The 16,775-nt window shown below is 40.0% G+C and overlaps 1 protein-coding gene across 3 annotated transcripts in view; it reads left to right on the forward strand.

Annotated features, from left to right (window-relative positions):
- Positions 1-16,775, forward strand: part of LOC135197973 (RAC-alpha serine/threonine-protein kinase-like) — a 174,109-nt gene that overhangs the window by 63,386 nt on the left and 93,948 nt on the right. For all 3 annotated transcript variants that reach the window (XM_064225286.1, XM_064225287.1, XM_064225288.1), the window contains exons 4-5: positions 7,935-8,106; positions 16,606-16,680. In XM_064225286.1, the coding sequence (XP_064081356.1) occupies positions 7,935-8,106; positions 16,606-16,680 (247 nt within the window). The remainder of the gene's footprint in view (positions 1-7,934; positions 8,107-16,605; positions 16,681-16,775) is intronic.

The raw sequence follows: 16,775 nt of genomic DNA on the forward strand, positions 1-16,775 counted from the left end.
CAGACCCTTACCTACAGGGCGAGTTCGTAACCCTCCTCGGGAAAACGTTTTCTCCTGACGATTCGTTTTCCCAGACTCTGAGAGGCCATCGGCTGTTCCTACTCTTCTCCAACTGCTTGTTCCACTGGGAAGGCGAGAGAGTATCCAATTCCTTCCCCATTCCCTCTTTCCTTACGGCTACAAGGGAAATGGGAGGGATCCTACAGAGATTTCTCTGTAGGATCCCACGTTGGGGACTGCGCTACCGGGGGGACCTTTGGGTCCTACCTGACGTAAGCCCCGGTCGTTGAGGAGGGATCCTGCCCCATCTCGATTTCTACGGGAATCGAGAGGACCACCAGCCGATATCGTTTGACGAATTCGGTGGGGGTTTCGCAGAGTGCTTTGAATTCTACGGAATTTCTAGCGCATTCAGAGTGTTCGAGTTTTTTCGATCTCCAAACACTTAGGCGAGACCACGGTCCAAAGTGAGCGAGACAAGAATCCCCGATAATTGTTACGCGATAATCGGGAGCCTCGCCTATGCTTGAATTCCTGGAATTTCTAGCATTGGGAAGAAGACTGCTGCTGAAAGAAGAGTATCTCACAGTAGGCGACCAACCTGGAATAGAGAAGAACGGACGGGAACATCCAGTTTGGCTTGAACTATCGTCTTCGGTATTCTGTTCACCATTGAAGCTTTCCTTCGAGGAAGACTTCTCCTTCACTCTCTTTGATAGAGATCGAAGGTGGTCGATCTCCAATCCTTATTTTGTTTTCTTGAAGGAAAAGAATTTAGGATGGAGATCGTTGTTCAGAATCCTACAAATATACTACATATATTAACCTCGCGACATGATTCTGCTAAGCAGTTGAATTGTCCGAGGGGTAGGCGCATATCCTAGTTACTCTATGGATTGCAACTTAGACGAAGAGTATTCTAATTGAACTGCAACTCGGGGTTGCCTGCAACCTCCCAGGAGTTTCCAGTTTCAATTTTATATACTTATGGTTTTGTCACGACAACACCATTTCAGGTTTTGTATTTACCGAAATTCGTTTCGCCTAAATATAATTGCTTGAGCATATCTTTTATGCTCGGTGGTTCTAGCCGAACGCATTCCTTCGTGGAATGGATTACTTGGCAACTCAGGATGACGAGTCAGTGACAGCTACTGTGTATTGAATTGCCTGAGGCAACTCAGTACCAGCTGCCGCTTCGAGATGCACGGTTGGTTATGTCTTTCTCCCCTGCTTTGATTGAATACCAACCGTATCTCTGCCCAACAATCACGGACTTAAGTTTCTGATTAACGGGGATTCTCGCATACATGAATGACCATCTACTGCTGTGACGCTCGAATTCATCGCCTTCAGTATTGCGAGAATTTACAACAGAGATATCTCTTCGACTTTAATCTTTCTGTTTACCGCACGGTAACAGAATTCTGTAATAGTCTCTTGCTGCATCGCACTGCGATAATGCGAATGATTTTTGCGGAATCTGAGTTTGTCCTCAAAATATCTCGTATTCGGAGGTGTGCAATTGTTCATTGTTCACCCCGGATTAGCAGATGTATTGAAAGACATCGCCTACTCCCACACCTGCCACCTCTACTTCCAAACGTTCAGCCCATGAGAAGCAGTTCTTCAGGCGGCTCTCCCCTGTGTTTTCATGACTGAAGAACGCCCTGCTTTCATTGCAACTACGACTTCTCACCGGACAGCAATGAAATAGCGGTTAGCGTTTTCAGTCATTTGTAAGCACAGGTTCAGAATCTTGAGATTCCTTCTCTCGATTCAGCTGGAAGACGTAGGTTGCATTCATTGCCTACCTTCGTCTTCAACGTCACATAGTGTTGTTTTTCCTTAGCTGAGATTCAACTACTATGAGAGTGTCTTGCCCTCAGGGACCTAGGTCTCTAGATGGCAATTGACTTTTGCCTTTTGAGTATATGCCTTAAGAGAATCATCACCTCGCCGTCAGGCATTGGTGACAAACAAATACATTATTTGTTTGGTCTCTCGGCATAACCCTTTAAAAGGTGAAGGTCACGTGACTTACTCGGATGCTTGGACAACTTGCCTCACTTCCGATACTGAACCAGTCAGTCGGCAGCTGTCAGAGCGGCCGAGTCAGGTACGAACTACGCTGTGGACTTAGTTCGGTTGTTACGGAACAATCATTACTTCGTTTTAATAGCTTGTCACAGTACCCATACCATCGACACCCACCATGGAGTGTCAGGGTCCTATTCACTACCGAGAACTTCGCTGCATGGGGATAGGAGGATGCGAGACTCTTTGTTGCAGACGGACAGACCAGTATGGGTACTGGACATCACCGAAGTCGAGAAGAGGGATAGGTCATGCGACTATTCCCTTCTTTTCCTCAGAGGAAACTGCCTGACTTTTCCTGCGAAGTCAAGCATCCACCCCTCACTCTGCATTTTTTTGCATGGGCCTAAAGCAAAAGTGATTCTTCACCTCAGGCGCGCGGGCGCGCGCACTGTCGGACAAGCAGTTAACTACCGTTCTCCCCTTGTTCAAAGCTTACGACCGTTCCAGCTGCCGCTAGCTACTTCCTATTGTTAAAGGACCTCAGGTTTGTATAGTTAGGAAAAATGCAATTTTTGACAAATTGCTATATTCAATCAATTACCTTCATTTTACAACAAATTGGAAGTCTCTAGCACAATATTTTGATTTATGGTGAATTTTTGAAAACCTTTTTTTTTTTACATCCGCACATTACGAATTCATGCATCATATTGTGATAATATTTTCTCTGTTGCTTTGATCGTTTTACAATTTGTTATATACCAAAATCATCGCAATTTAGTGTACAATACAACAAAAAAATAATGAACTCATTAGGTTTAACCGTTTTGCTCACAGCGTGATTTGTACACAATTATATACGAAATTTTTTTTTCGCACATATATTCCAATATTTATATATGATAATGATATTTTTTTTCATTTCTGATGGTTGCATACTAAACTTCAGGCAATGAAAAAAAGGAGCCAAAAATTAACTCTTAATCTTGAAAAATAAGCGTGCTGTGATTTTTTGAAAAAAGTTTTTTTTTCCTCTTCGGCGCTCACTCACAAACGCCGCCGGCATATGGGAGACACTTTCGGAAACACCGGCTCGGCGTTTAAGGGTTAAGGCGTAGCCTGGACATGGCTGCTAAATTCTTTATCAAGGCAGTTCGATAGTTGACTACTGGTCCGGTCATTGGTAGTCTCTCCGACCAGACCTAAACATTCCAATTTGCTTTCGGCCGTTATGGTGAAAAGATGTGTGTTTGCCACTCTCTGCCCGACTGTTGTTTACACTGTCTTCTTCATCTTCTATCCCAGTGTCCCTGTGAGATTGTTCCGTTTCTCCGTGTAATTGTGGACTGCTTGTGTTATTATGAATAATCAGCAAACCCTGGATTACAGCCTTTGCTTCCCTCTACCCCCAGCTGGCACTGCCCCAGGGTGAACAGCAAGACATGCGGAAAGATCCGCACCTCGTTCGAGGTAGATCCTCACTCCCTTTGTGCTTCATGCCGAGGGCATGAGTGTAATGGAGAGATAATATGTTCCTTGTGGTCTGCTGCCTAGTGGGGGAAGTTTGTAGGGAGAAGAAGGTACAGTCACCTCTCAATAGACGCGTGTTAAATTAACGTGTTTTCGATTTAACGCAAGCTAGAAAATATTTGAAAATGTTTAAAAAATGCAAAAATCTCGACTTAGGGCAAATTGGCGCCCAAGTGTTGTTTTCAAATCACCCGCGCATCAGCGCTGCAGATGACAGTTTTCAACATAAGCAAGACAGCACGGTATTTATTTATTAATAAAGTGAAAAACTGTTTATTTATTAATAAAGTGAAAGATGTTTAAAATTTATTGATAAAGTAAAAAAAAATTGGACATGAAATAAGAATCAGCTTCGTTCCGACAGCATAAGTGAGCGATGTCAGGCTGCTGATGGCTATGTAACGAATATGCATCTTTTCCATGAATCATTTAAAAAGTTATGCATTACTTCACTGGATCCAAGAGTATTGTATTTATTTTCATATTATTGTGTTATGAAATAATAACATAGCAGTCAATGTTTTGGTTTGGAAATCAGCTAATGGCAAATAAGAGTTTGTTTTGCTGTATTCAACTCAGTTCTGTCGTTTATAACATAACTATGGTAATTGTTTAATATCGTACGACGGTTGAAATACTAGCCAAACAGATGTTGCTGTTATCCAGTTCGGTTGTACTTAGCAAAAATTTATAGAGTTCCCCAAGCCAAGGAATGTAACCCCCCCATTTTCTTGTTATTTCATATGGGAAAAATGTTTGAATAACGCGTTTTTAATTAACGTGAACTCTCAAGGAATGTAACCCTCGCATTAATTGAGAGGTGACTGTATGTGAGGAAACCCAAACCCGTGGCAGGGAGTAATACATCCCCAACCACTCCAAATATTGCAAACCCATCTTCCTCATTCCTCTCTCCCTGCAACCATCCTGTACTCTTTGCCACCCCGTTTTGGGAGAGGCCTCACTACCATCACGGCTACCATACTTTGTCCCGACCCGGCTACTTCGCGCCTCCACTCCTGGTGTGGGCACATCACCCCGCTAGTGTGATGTCTAATTTGGTTCAAGGGCAACACCATCTGCAGTCATCCAACCTACTGATGCCTCCCCCCTCCTGGTTTCAGGATACTTTCGTTAACAGTGTCGAGATTCCCTGCCCCTCCTTTGTCACCTGTGGATATGCCAGCCATGCCTCTTGTCTGTTGCCAGCCCTGCTCCTGTACCCAGACCTGCTCCTGCATCTGGACCTGCTCCTGCTGATGTTCCTTGATTAGCCTTGACAACGATCCGGCAGAGGCTGTTGAAGAGGAAGTTGAAGATGAAGAGATTGAGGAAGGTACCATCGTCTTTGTCTTCATCTTCGTCGTCGTTGTCATCTTTGTCTGCCGACTTCTCACCTCCCCTTCAAAGGTTTCACAATCTAAGAAGGGAGCCTCTCCGCCCCCTAAGAGGCCTCGCCTCAAGGCTCCTAAGGGTCTTCGTCCTCCCTCCTGTGTTGGAGGCAGTTGGCTCTTTCGTCAGTCCCCACTCCTTCTGGAGAGGGAACCGAGACTCTCCCTTCAGGGGCCAGGGTCTCGTGAGCCTCTGGAGCACGAACTAAGGTTCGCCCTCTAGTCCCTAGTTCTAAAGGCGCTGCCAGCAGGACCGGGGCCATGTCGGAGACTCATTCGTGACTTTCTCCTAAATACAACCTCCCAAAGGGAGTCGTACATCCACTGCGAGATGAATAGTAGAAATTCTGTAGTCCTCTCCACGGGATTCGGCAGCAGTGGCCTACATCCCTGAGGTTTTAGGACCCCCATTGAACGTACCCTCAAGTTGTTGAGTATGGATCTAAAGGGTCTGGCGTGGTTCTCCTTCAAGGGGGAGTAGATTGGGAGGAATGACCCTTGGAAGGACTGGATGGTCCTTTGCCAAGGGATTTGGACACCCCCAAGATACAGAGGACCTTTGCGGAGATTGTCACGCTGATACATCATCATAACGATCTCGGGGAAGCAGCTGTGACCTCCTCTACTGGAGAATGCCCTTCCCACCTTGAATCTTTGGGGACCCAAGAGGGAACCCAGGGCTTCGACAGGACTTCCTTGGTCAGCCTTGGCTGACGGAGTGTTGGATCAAGTGAATAATCTTGTCTCAGAACAAGAGAATCCCTCTTCATTTTTATACCTCTCTTGTATGATGCGACCCCTTAAAATTAGCTTCAAAATTAGGTCTTCAAAAGTCGTATGATATGCTCGTATATATGGGAACTCTGTAAAACTCCAATTTGTTGCTTCATCATCCCTCTCCTCTTCCAATTTATAGCTATAGTACATAGCCATCACTGTTTGAGTAGTATGTACGCTGACGACGGACCAAACCTTAGGAGTACCCCTTGCAGTACATGTCTGATTCTTGTTTAGTGTTATTCAGTTTCTTTTTGTACTGAATTATCATAAGTCATTCTGCATTGGCCATGCAGAATTGGTCATGCAGAATTAGCTAATATCAATAATTTGGGGTTTTTGGAACCTAACTCCATTTTAAATAGAACAATACCTGTATCCTAACTTCTGTGTATCAGTTGCAGACACTTTGAGTAGACTCAATCTTAGAAGATAGATAAGTGAGGCAGGTTATTTTTGGGTATACCAATTTCCAGATGGATCTTGCACAAAGGGCTGCTATTATGTATGGTAGATGAAGGCCATATTTGCCTGTAAATGAGTGAGGGGTTTGTTATGAAAAAATCAGTTTTACACCTTTTCAAAAATGTTCAATGCCATTTTATACATTTGATCTCATTATAGTTTATAAAATTTTTTTATCTCATTACTTGTGTCATGTGAGTAGATACTATAGTCGATTCATTGAAGGTGGATTCTTGCGCTTAAGAGATGTTTGTTTGGCATCCTCTGATTGGCTGGTATCGGGAGGCAGGCTGCTTGGACATTGTGTCATATTTTTGTATGTACATAACTTAGAAAACTAGCAATATGTTTATATTTCTTCATTTATCTGACGTTTTGCAAAAGATTGGAAAGTTTGTCTTACCAAAGGATTCGGTATTAATTGTACAACTAAATACTAATCTTTTTCTGAAATCAGTAAGATAAAACACAAAGGAATTATGAGTAAAAGTGAAGAGAGAAACATTTCATTCTTTATATCTGTTTTTATTTATCATTGGATTTTGCGTAATTCATGTGATCAAGATGAAAGGAAGTCAATCTTTCTTAATTCTTTGTTCATTATTACTTCACTGAGATTATTATTTCATATCACTCAAATAAGTCTGATATCTCTTTCGTTTGAAAATATATTCATCATATAATAAAATTAGAAACAATATTCTGAAACAACCTAATTAAAGCTTAGGCTGAGTTGAAGAGTACAAAGTTGTCTGTCCACAGAGTTCAACTTCTTTGCTGGACTAAATTCTGCACGGCCCGCCTAGATATGAGCTAACAATACCAGAAGCACTATCTAATTATAGTATTTTTTTCTTTATCAGATATGTCCAGACATACTACGTATATGATATTGGACTGAAAATGTTTGGCAGTCATAATGGGAATTCTGTGTATTTAATTTCAGAATATGTAATGATATAAGATGGAAAATATTGTCGAAACTTCAACCTCTTATATCGATAATTGGCAACTCAAATCTCTTGCTGAGACAACAAATGCAACGATGCCTTGCAAATCTCATTCTCTCAGCAATACCGCCAAACTTGAATCATTTGTGGATGCAACGTAATAAGGCATATTCTTCATTTTCTGTTCACATTTTACACACATGAAAAATCTGAAAACACCAGCATATCAAGGTGAATTTGTTGTATGAAAATACAAGTTTTATTCTATCTTGATTGCGGTAATGATGCAAAATCCAATGATAAGTAAAAACAAGTATAAAGAATGAAATACTTCTCTCTCACTTTTACTCGTAATTCCTTTGTGTTTTATCTTACTGATTTCAGGAAAAGATGACTTAGTTGTACAATTAATACCGAATCATATGGTATGACCAAAACTTTTCTATCTTGATCAAAGCGTGAGATTGAATAAATATAGACATATTGCTGGTTTTCTAAGCCACAGACAAAAATAATAAGATAATGAGTGAGCAGCCTACCTCCTGGTACCAGCCAATCAGAGGCCGCCAAACAAACGTCTTGTAGGCACAAGAATCTTTAAATGAATTTACTATAGTATGCAGTCTGTCATTATGCATTTAGAATGAAAGCATAAGACCTGGTCTCCTCATAAGGCTTTTTCATATTTGTCTCTTGCAGTAAGTTTTTTTTTTTTTTTTTTTTTACCACTGGAAATGTTGACAACAGTGAATTTTAACACCATGTGTTTCATTTTTATCAGAGAGGCTTGGATGGAAGCCATCAAACAAGTTTCTGAAAGAATTGCAGATAATTCTGCTCAGGATGTCCCTATCCAGGTGGCTGAGTCTGTAGAAAGTATTCACTTTTCTTATTCAAGTGAAGATGATGATGATTCTCATGGATCCAGGACATCAAAAAAGAAGAGGAAAATTGTAAGTGATGTGCCACTGAGATATACAACCATTTGTCTTTTGCCTATGGTTTTACACTGTAGATTCCAAATGCCCATCTTTTGTGAGATATGTGGATGCAAATTGCAAATACCTGCTCAAGTAAATTTTAAATGAAATTGGTATATCAAGTTTACATAAATATGCAGACTCAGTACTTATGAACAGTGGAGTATCAGTTATTGATGACAAAGTGAGTATCAAATTCATTTATTTCATTTACTATTAAGAAAACAGAAACATTGTACTAGAATTATTACAGTAGTACCTCATACTTCGAACTTAATCTGTTCCAGAAGGCTGTTCGAAGTACAATTTGTTCGAAATATGAAACAAATATCCCCATAAGAAATAAAGGGAATCAGAATAATTTGTTCCAGCCAACCCAAAAAATCCCCCTTTTAACATTTTTCCTATTAATAATGTGTTCAAAAGTTAAACTAAGAGTGTAAAGTAATGAAACAGTATGTTATATGAAGTAAAATTTTCTAAAGTTTATTTTTTCTCTGTATGATTTATGAGCTGTTCGGTAAAAATGGCTCTGGCTGGCCGGGGGATGGAGGGAGGAGAGACGGGAGCCCTTTGAGCAAACTGAATTGGTTGCAGTATGCAAAAGTTGATAACTAAATCAATTTTATTCACATATTAGGTACGAGAGAGAGAGAGAGAGAGAGAGAGAGAGAGAGAGAGAGAGAGAGAGAGAGAGAGAGCGAGCCACTTAAACAAACAATCAAAGGCATGCAGAAGCTGAAAGCGGCACCAGTTTGTTTATTTCAGAGCTGAGTTACTTTTACAGTAGTAAAAAAATTGTAAAAAGCAATAGTCACTAGATTGGTATTGTACCGTAACAAAAATAAAAGTGATTTGGGCAAATTGAGTGAAGTGAAAGAAATGGGCGAATAATCATCCCAGGTCAGCTGATAAGTCAGTGGGAAGCAGAGCCGTTCTCTCTCTTCTTCCTCGCCTCTCTCTCTCCTCTCTCTCTCTCTCTCTCTCTCTCTCTCTCTCTCTCTCTCTCTCCTCACTCAGCGCACCAAACAATTAAGACTTTTTTTTTTTTTTTTTTTTTTTTTTTTTTTTATTTTTTTTTTTTTTTTTTCTGTATTTGCATTTGATTGTTTTCATATTTTATCATTACGTTAAATTTATTGGGAAATTCCCTTTTCATGTGAATTGTTATTGCTTTTACATACATGCAGTAATATTTAAACTCTTTTCTCCTTCTCTCAACATATCAACGCTCCCTCGTTCAGTCTCAAGTCACCGCGGTTACATAAGATTTTATACATCTTCTATGCTAAATGTTATATTGAAAGCTAAATTTTATATTAAATGCTTTATACTTTTATTTATTTTGTCAAATATTGTTATCATTAACTATATATTGTAAGTGAAAAAATAAATTTAATACAGTTTAACTTGTAAAACCCAGTAGGCTGTCGAATACAAGCATAAACTAGATAATCAGTCAGTTCGAAGTATGAGCATTTGTTTGACAAACGATACAAAATTTTCTCAGATTTTGTTCGAAAAACGGAAAGTTCGACATAAGAAACGTTTGACAAACGAGGTACCACTGTATTTTGTTTTAGTTTAAATGGAAAAATATTATTTGAGATGAAGCTTACCTACTGTTAAATTTTGCTATATCTCCCCGCCAATTAGGTGAGCCGGCACTCAAACAAAAAAATCAAATGGCTGTCTGGATGACTGTCTAGTTTACCTGTTCTCCACCAGGTGTGTTTCGAATGTTTTAGCCTTTGTCAGAATTCTCCTTGCCGCCATTGCGGCTAGGTGATTGTTGGTATTCTGTGAAGTTTGGCTGTTTACACCTGTTTACAGTATTGTAATTTCATTTTCCTAGGATGTCTTCCACCGGAAGCAAATCCAATAACATTAGGCTATGTAGGAATGTTTTTGGTATAACTGGGATGGTGAATTGGAAGTTGATCAACATTCCTTTGTACTGACAAGGATACAGTGTGTGATCTTGGAACTACTAAATGTGAAGAATGTAGGGAATTGTTTTGAGAAATTTATGCCTGAATATGTCAGATATAGGAAAGACTGGAAACTAATAGATTGCGAAAGCAATTAGTTAGATCAGGGCTTAAACCAGTCAGGCTATCCCTACTCAGACTAGGCATTTTAGTAGGCTAGTATTGGCATCCTTTGTAGCTCCGCCTTCTGCTCCCCATTCGGTTCAGGAAAAGCGTAACGAGAAGTTAGAACATTAACCTATTTTTAGTTCTAATACAATTTGAACTTAGTTTGTGATGGGAACGTTCTGAATCCCTCAATAGTGTGCGCTCATTTTCGCGTTCCCTGTTAGAAGTAAGGTGTTGGTACCCTCGTCTGTATGTAGCCCGAGCCTAGGTGCTCTGCGACAGTTGGAGACGTCTGCTGCCGGGGAACCGGGTTGGTTCTCGGGACTATGGGGTACTGTGCCCTCCAATACCTACTTCACCCTTTTCATGGTCTGAATCTCTTTTAAAGCGTTTGCCAAAGGACCACTAAAGCGATCGCCAAAGGACCGCTAAGAAAGCGATCGCCAAAGGACCGCTAAAGAAAGCGATCGCCAAAGGACCGCTAAAGAAAGCGATCGCCAAAGGACCGCTAAAGAAAGCGATCGCCAAAGGACCGCTAAAGAAAGCAATAGCCAAAGGACCGCTAAAGAAAGCGATCGCCTAGGACCGCTAAAGCGATCGCCCAGGACCATTAGAGAGTTCACATAAGGACCGTTTTAGTAAGCGTTAATGCTCGCTCCGTAGGCTCATTCTGTCGTCTTCAACACTTAGTTTGAGGTGTTAGCATGCATAGGCTTAATAATATATGATATAGGTATAGACATTTTATTGAGATGATAATGTATCTGTAGCGAGTTTTACACATTTAAATATGTCGAGTCAGTCAACGGTTTATCTCTCATGTTTTGGTTATTCTAAATTCTTGTCTGCTAGCACATTCCTTATTCTTCATAATGCTCGTGTTCATTCTTTGCATGCTTCCTCTTCGGCTATCGGCAAATCTCTTACTACTGCCTCGATTAATGTTTTTCTTTCAAGTCTACACTCTCTGTATTATCTAAAGTTCTCACTGAGTTAGATATTCTAGCTTCAGAGATTTCTAACTTAGTTTCATATAGGAATGCTTTCAAGTATGTAAGATCGCTTTCGGACGAGGCGGGAGCATTGTTGTAACACTCTCCTCCGCCTCCCACTTCTGGCGCCTCGTTCTCTCTTTCCCTCAGTCGACTCATGCGGATTGCGGACCAGGGTTCCCAGACGTACGGTAATTATTGTACGAGTACGATAATTTGACCCTCCGTACAATAAACGATAATTTGAAGAGGTTTGGTATGATAATTTGGTCTGATACATCTGGGAACCCTGCTGTGAACATTGTTGACTTTGTCTTGACTTGTGTGAACGCAATTGACTCGTGCGGACTTGGCCAAGTCCAGAGACGCTTAAACTGTCTTCCTCTCATTGAGTCGTGGTGGATTCAATACAGCACTCAGCTGCTGTCACCTCTTATCGACGGAAGAAGAGTTTGAATGGAATTCGAGGAACTTGTTTGGGCCGGTCGGCATTTGTTGCCACACTATGCATTCTTGTATCCTCATATTGTTGAGGATAGAGGCCACATAGAGAATATATCTTAATTGTCTTAGCGTATTTTGGCGCCCTCTAAATATTGGAGAAGAGAACCAACACTTTCTCCAATTAGAGAGCATTTTGTAACTTTTCTCGTCCTTGGACACAATCTCCCCTTGTGTCTGCCTTGGCTTGTCGTCTTGTCTTTTAAAGTCGTGGAGAGCCGAAGGCCGCCTTTTGCTCTACAACGCGTATTGGTCCGTTAAATGTCTAGTAGGAGTTTCGCTTTCTTTTTCTCTCCTGTGGGGAAATGAACTCAGGACTGACAGACATGCTGATGGATTTTCAGTCTAACTTGAATTATTACCTTTTATCTATGTTGTCTCGTCTCTGCAACTTCTTAGAGAGGTGGAGATGCCAATCCAGCGGGAGTTTTTAGCGAGGAAACAAGTAACTAAAACAAGTAACTCATATCTGATGCTGCAGGGTAATGTCCTCATGCTTATACTCACTCGGTTTGGTAGAAGTGAGAACACTTTCGCTTCCTGTCAGATTATGCAGCTCGGTTTAAGGCGAAAAGGGATTATCTATCGGTAGTCCTACTTTATACTTTTCGGGGATAAGTGCAGATTCAGGTTCTGGGAAATGGAAGGTTGCAACCTCATCATAACATGCATGGAGAGAATTGGGACCAGTACGTTATGTGGTGGAGACAGTGAAGGGCAGTTGTGATTCTTTGTGGTTGTCCTCCACTGGTTTAATCTCCCTCTTATAGCTTCCCTTGTCTTCAGCAGAAATCTCTCATAAGTCTCTTTTAGTAGGGGATTGTATATAGAGGGAATGATGGTCCAAGGATAATTCTTTAGGAAGACACCCATAGGGAATTGGAGATGTTCTTGGACGGTTGGAGACTGAATAACAGTAAGTATCTGCCCATATACTTGTTGGTTTTCTAGCATGGTTTTAGTGCCTTTCCAAAAAACGGTCAGACTTGTGGTACACATGCAGAATGTATCCAACTTACCATACATCCACAGTCATGCAAGTTCCTTCAAGACCTTCAAGATGTTTTTACTAGAAGGTATTGCTGTTCTGTCCACTTTGTTTGGGTTAGTGTGCAGCCCTCTATAAGTTATGTCAGGGACTTGTTGCCCATTGGTAGATGGTGTCGACTTTAGGAGCAAGACACTTCTACTGAATCAGTGATTCAAGTTAGCCCAATCTGTCAACAGTATTCCAAAGGCCAAGGACCTGTTGCTTCTTCTGGCCCAATTTCTATGCATTATATTGTTAATTCTTTGTATCCCCATTCTTATCTAGTGATGTTGGGATGATACTTAATTATGCCTGCTTGTCAGTCAAGATGAATAGGCATGTGCTGCTTGAAGAATTTTAGACCTGAAGGAACTTCCTATATGGTAAGGGCATTTCCTCATTAGGAAACATGGCCTCACAGGATATTTTCTGATAATCATGCTCAATTGTTGTACAGTTTCAGAGTAAGAATTACGACTTACAAATAACGTTCATTAAATTTTTAAGTAATCCAGAACCAGCTTTGGCTTCAGAATGGTAGGAGGGACTTTGTAACCAGGAATTGTCCATTTTGTTCTTAAACCTAAGTCCAAGTTTTGGTCTTTTCCCTCTGTCATGCAACACAGAGTTTAACTAGTGTCATTACACTTTCATGCCACATAGAATGGTCAACACTACACCTGGTAAAACTTTTTAGATGTCAGGCAGTGGAAGACATCAGGATGCTTAGCAAGTTTATTCCCAGTCAGAAACAAAGGCTTTGTGGGGAGTTTGCTGCTTCGAGTGAAATGAAACAACATATTGGTTTAATCATTCATTCTGTGGAAGGACAGTGTTTTAGCAATTGGGGATTCAGGAAGAACAGCTGCCTACAAGGGCCTTTACATCCGTAAGTTTGGCACTTGATGTGGATTTAAGAACACTCCAGTGGATGTTTCCTTAAATTTTACCTAATTCAGACTCATAGGCCTGCCCCTCGTATCTACTCTGAATTCTATTGAGCAATTTCAATTTCAAGAATTGCTTAGTCTCCTGTAGAGCCCTTGTAGCCTCGGGAAAAAATTTTCAGAATTTCCAATGCTCTTGGTAGATTGCACATTCTTCTGTTGAGTAGAAATCAACTCTACTACACAATTCCATACAGTTCCATTGATGTAGGCATCTCCTTAACTGCTTGGAGATGTTAGAATGCCCCCTCCCAATAATAAGATTTTCAAGTTATCATATGATCTGTCCTTAATTTAAAACTGCCATGGCCTGGGGTCAGAAGCAGTGGCCTGTGTGTTGCTGAGGATACCATTCTAGAGGAATTTTCAGCACCTGGAACCTTGTAGATGTCAGTGTTTTCTGTTTAGAGGAGAGAAGACTTTTCACTGTCTACTTCTAAAGTTATCGTTCCATACTTACTTTCCTCGGTATTGCATCAAGTACTTTTAGATCTTGCTGAGGACCAGCACTGTAAGGTGTTGAGATTCCTCTTCATCTCTATATCATTTTCTCTCTGGAGTTTAGATGCGGGTCTAAACTTTATCTGAATTTACTGTAAAACATTTTATTCAGCAGTGGTTAATAAGTAAATTTATTGTCAGCACCCTTCTTTAAGCTGGTGTAAAGGGAATGCTATTTTAGCTTTCTGCCTTAGAGCTGAGGGTGGTGTTAAGGCTATGCTTTACAGTTAGTTCCCTGTAAGAATTTCAATGTAACCCCTTGGGAGGGGAAAAAGAGGAACTTCTCTATCCTGTTGTGCATTTAAATTTAAAGGTTAAACCTAGAACATTTTTATCATCCTTTTAGAAACCTTGAACATCTTTGTCAAAGGTAGATGCTGGAAGAGGCAAAGTTAACCTTTGGTTTTGTGGTTTTTAAGTAAAACAGATGTTTAGGTCAAAGGTTAGCCTGGACGAGGCAAAAATCAACCTTTTGTTTTGTGGTTTTAGAAAACCTAGCTGACTTTGTCAATGGTTAAGCTTGAAGGCAAAGTTAACGTTTTGTTTTGTGGTTTTAGAAAACCTAGAATGTATTTGTGAAGGTTAAGCCTGGAAGAGGAAAAGTTAACCTTTTGTGTTGTGATTTTTAGAAACTTATAATGCCTTTGCCAATGGTTAAACTTGAAGGCAAAGTTAACTTTTGTTTTGTGATTTCAGAAAACTTAAAATGTATTTGTGACGGTTGTTAAGCCTGGGAGAGGCAAAGTTAACCTTTTGTGTTATGATTTTCAGAAACTTTGTCAAGGAACACAAGGTCCTCTGTGACATAATGGATTGGCTAGTGTATGAGAACTAGCTCCATATCTTCTACCTTAGGTCCTCTGTGACATAATGGATAGGCTAGTGTATGAGAACTAGCTCCATATCTTACCTTTATTGAAGTTAAACATTCATAATGTGAGCAGCAGTTGCAACTTCATTTAGTGTTAAGTCACTTTGTCGCTCCAGAATAGGATTGATGTGTCACAGAAGTACAATTCAGTTTTTGCCCGATCACTAACTTAAGTATACAGAATTGTGTTTGAAAACAGTAAAGCCCTTAATCCGCTATCAGAAGTGGGTAGTCTTTTCCTGAACCAAAAAAAGAGCAATTCTTTAGGCTCTTGTTTAAATTCCAGGTTTTAATATTTTGGGGAGTGTGAAAGTACAAATTTGGTATAGGAGTGTACCTTTATATTGTAAAGGTATTTATTTTAAGTGACTGTCGTTTTATAGGGCTTTTGGACCCAGGCACAGCGGTCTCTCATACCGCTTGCGTTTCATGCTAGCTGAATCGAAGCGGTTTTCTCCACAAGACTGCTCTTTGCTGCATACGTATGAGAGCCTTGCACCCTGAATGGAATCCAACTTCTGGTGGTAGTAAAATCCACCAAGGATTCCAGATCAGGTGAGAATGTTTTGTGTTTCGTATAAGAAACCTTTAGCTTGAATGGCTGAGCAGAATTTTGTCTAGCTGCACTACCCACCATCCTCTTCTTAATGTGGGAATCAGCTAAATTTAACTGTAGATAAAATATATAAACTTTCATTATAAAATTTATTATTTGGATACTTTCCTACTGTTAAAGTAGACCCACCCAGCCTCCCCACAACTTAGTGGGCTGTCAAGGAGAATTCTGATGAGCTAAAACATTCGAAACACACCTGGTGGAGAACAGGTAAACTAGACAGTCATCCAGGCAGCCATTCAATTTTTTTTGTTTGAATGCTGGCTCGCCTAATCGGCGGGGAGATATAGTTAAATTTAACAGTAGGTAAGTATCCAAATAATAAATTTTATCATGAAAATTTATATTATAAAAAATTATTTGCCATTTACTAGTTTAATAAAAGAAGAACTTGATTTCCTGAAGCCTTTATGTGAAGTCTTTCCTAGGGTAATTTTCAAGGTCAGTATTATATTAGAGTTGGAAATCTTAATGTCAATAGGAATTGTATTTGAAGTAGGCACTCTTGCATTCTAAATGAGAAAAGAAAACCAAATTGAATGTTGTTGATATTTGGTAATATGCCATTGACAGTGAAATATTGATCCTCATCTTCAAATCTTCAAGTCTACTGTTGGATAATTCCATTTTCTGTTTATAAGCTGTAATTTTAGTTATGAAAACTAGTCCTTTTCCATAATTACCATTGTTTTATTATCAATAATACATTAACAAACAATGGAATAGAGATTACAAATGAAGCCTGTCTTCAGTGTCAGGTTTCTTGGGCCTTTTGAGCCAGTAATTAAAATAAAAAGTGCATCCTGTAAGCCATCAAGTAACTAATGTTGTTGATTTTGGTTTTGTGGTAATGTTTTTGTAGACGAGTCAGGAAACCTATCCTTATGGATAATTGCTTTTCTTCTTCCTTTTCAGACTTTAGATAATTTCGAATTTTTGAAAGTATTAGGCAAAGGAACATTTGGAAAAGTGATTCTGTGTCGTGAGAAGGTAAGCAATATTTTATATCAAATGTGTTTTCTGTGTAACCTACTGTAATTCTTACCATAAGGCTAAGTGTTCTAATGACAGTGAATTAAGAGAAG

This window comes from Macrobrachium nipponense, chromosome 21, assembly GCF_015104395.2.
Source record: "Macrobrachium nipponense isolate FS-2020 chromosome 21, ASM1510439v2, whole genome shotgun sequence".
Lineage (NCBI taxonomy): Eukaryota > Metazoa > Arthropoda > Malacostraca > Decapoda > Palaemonidae > Macrobrachium > Macrobrachium nipponense.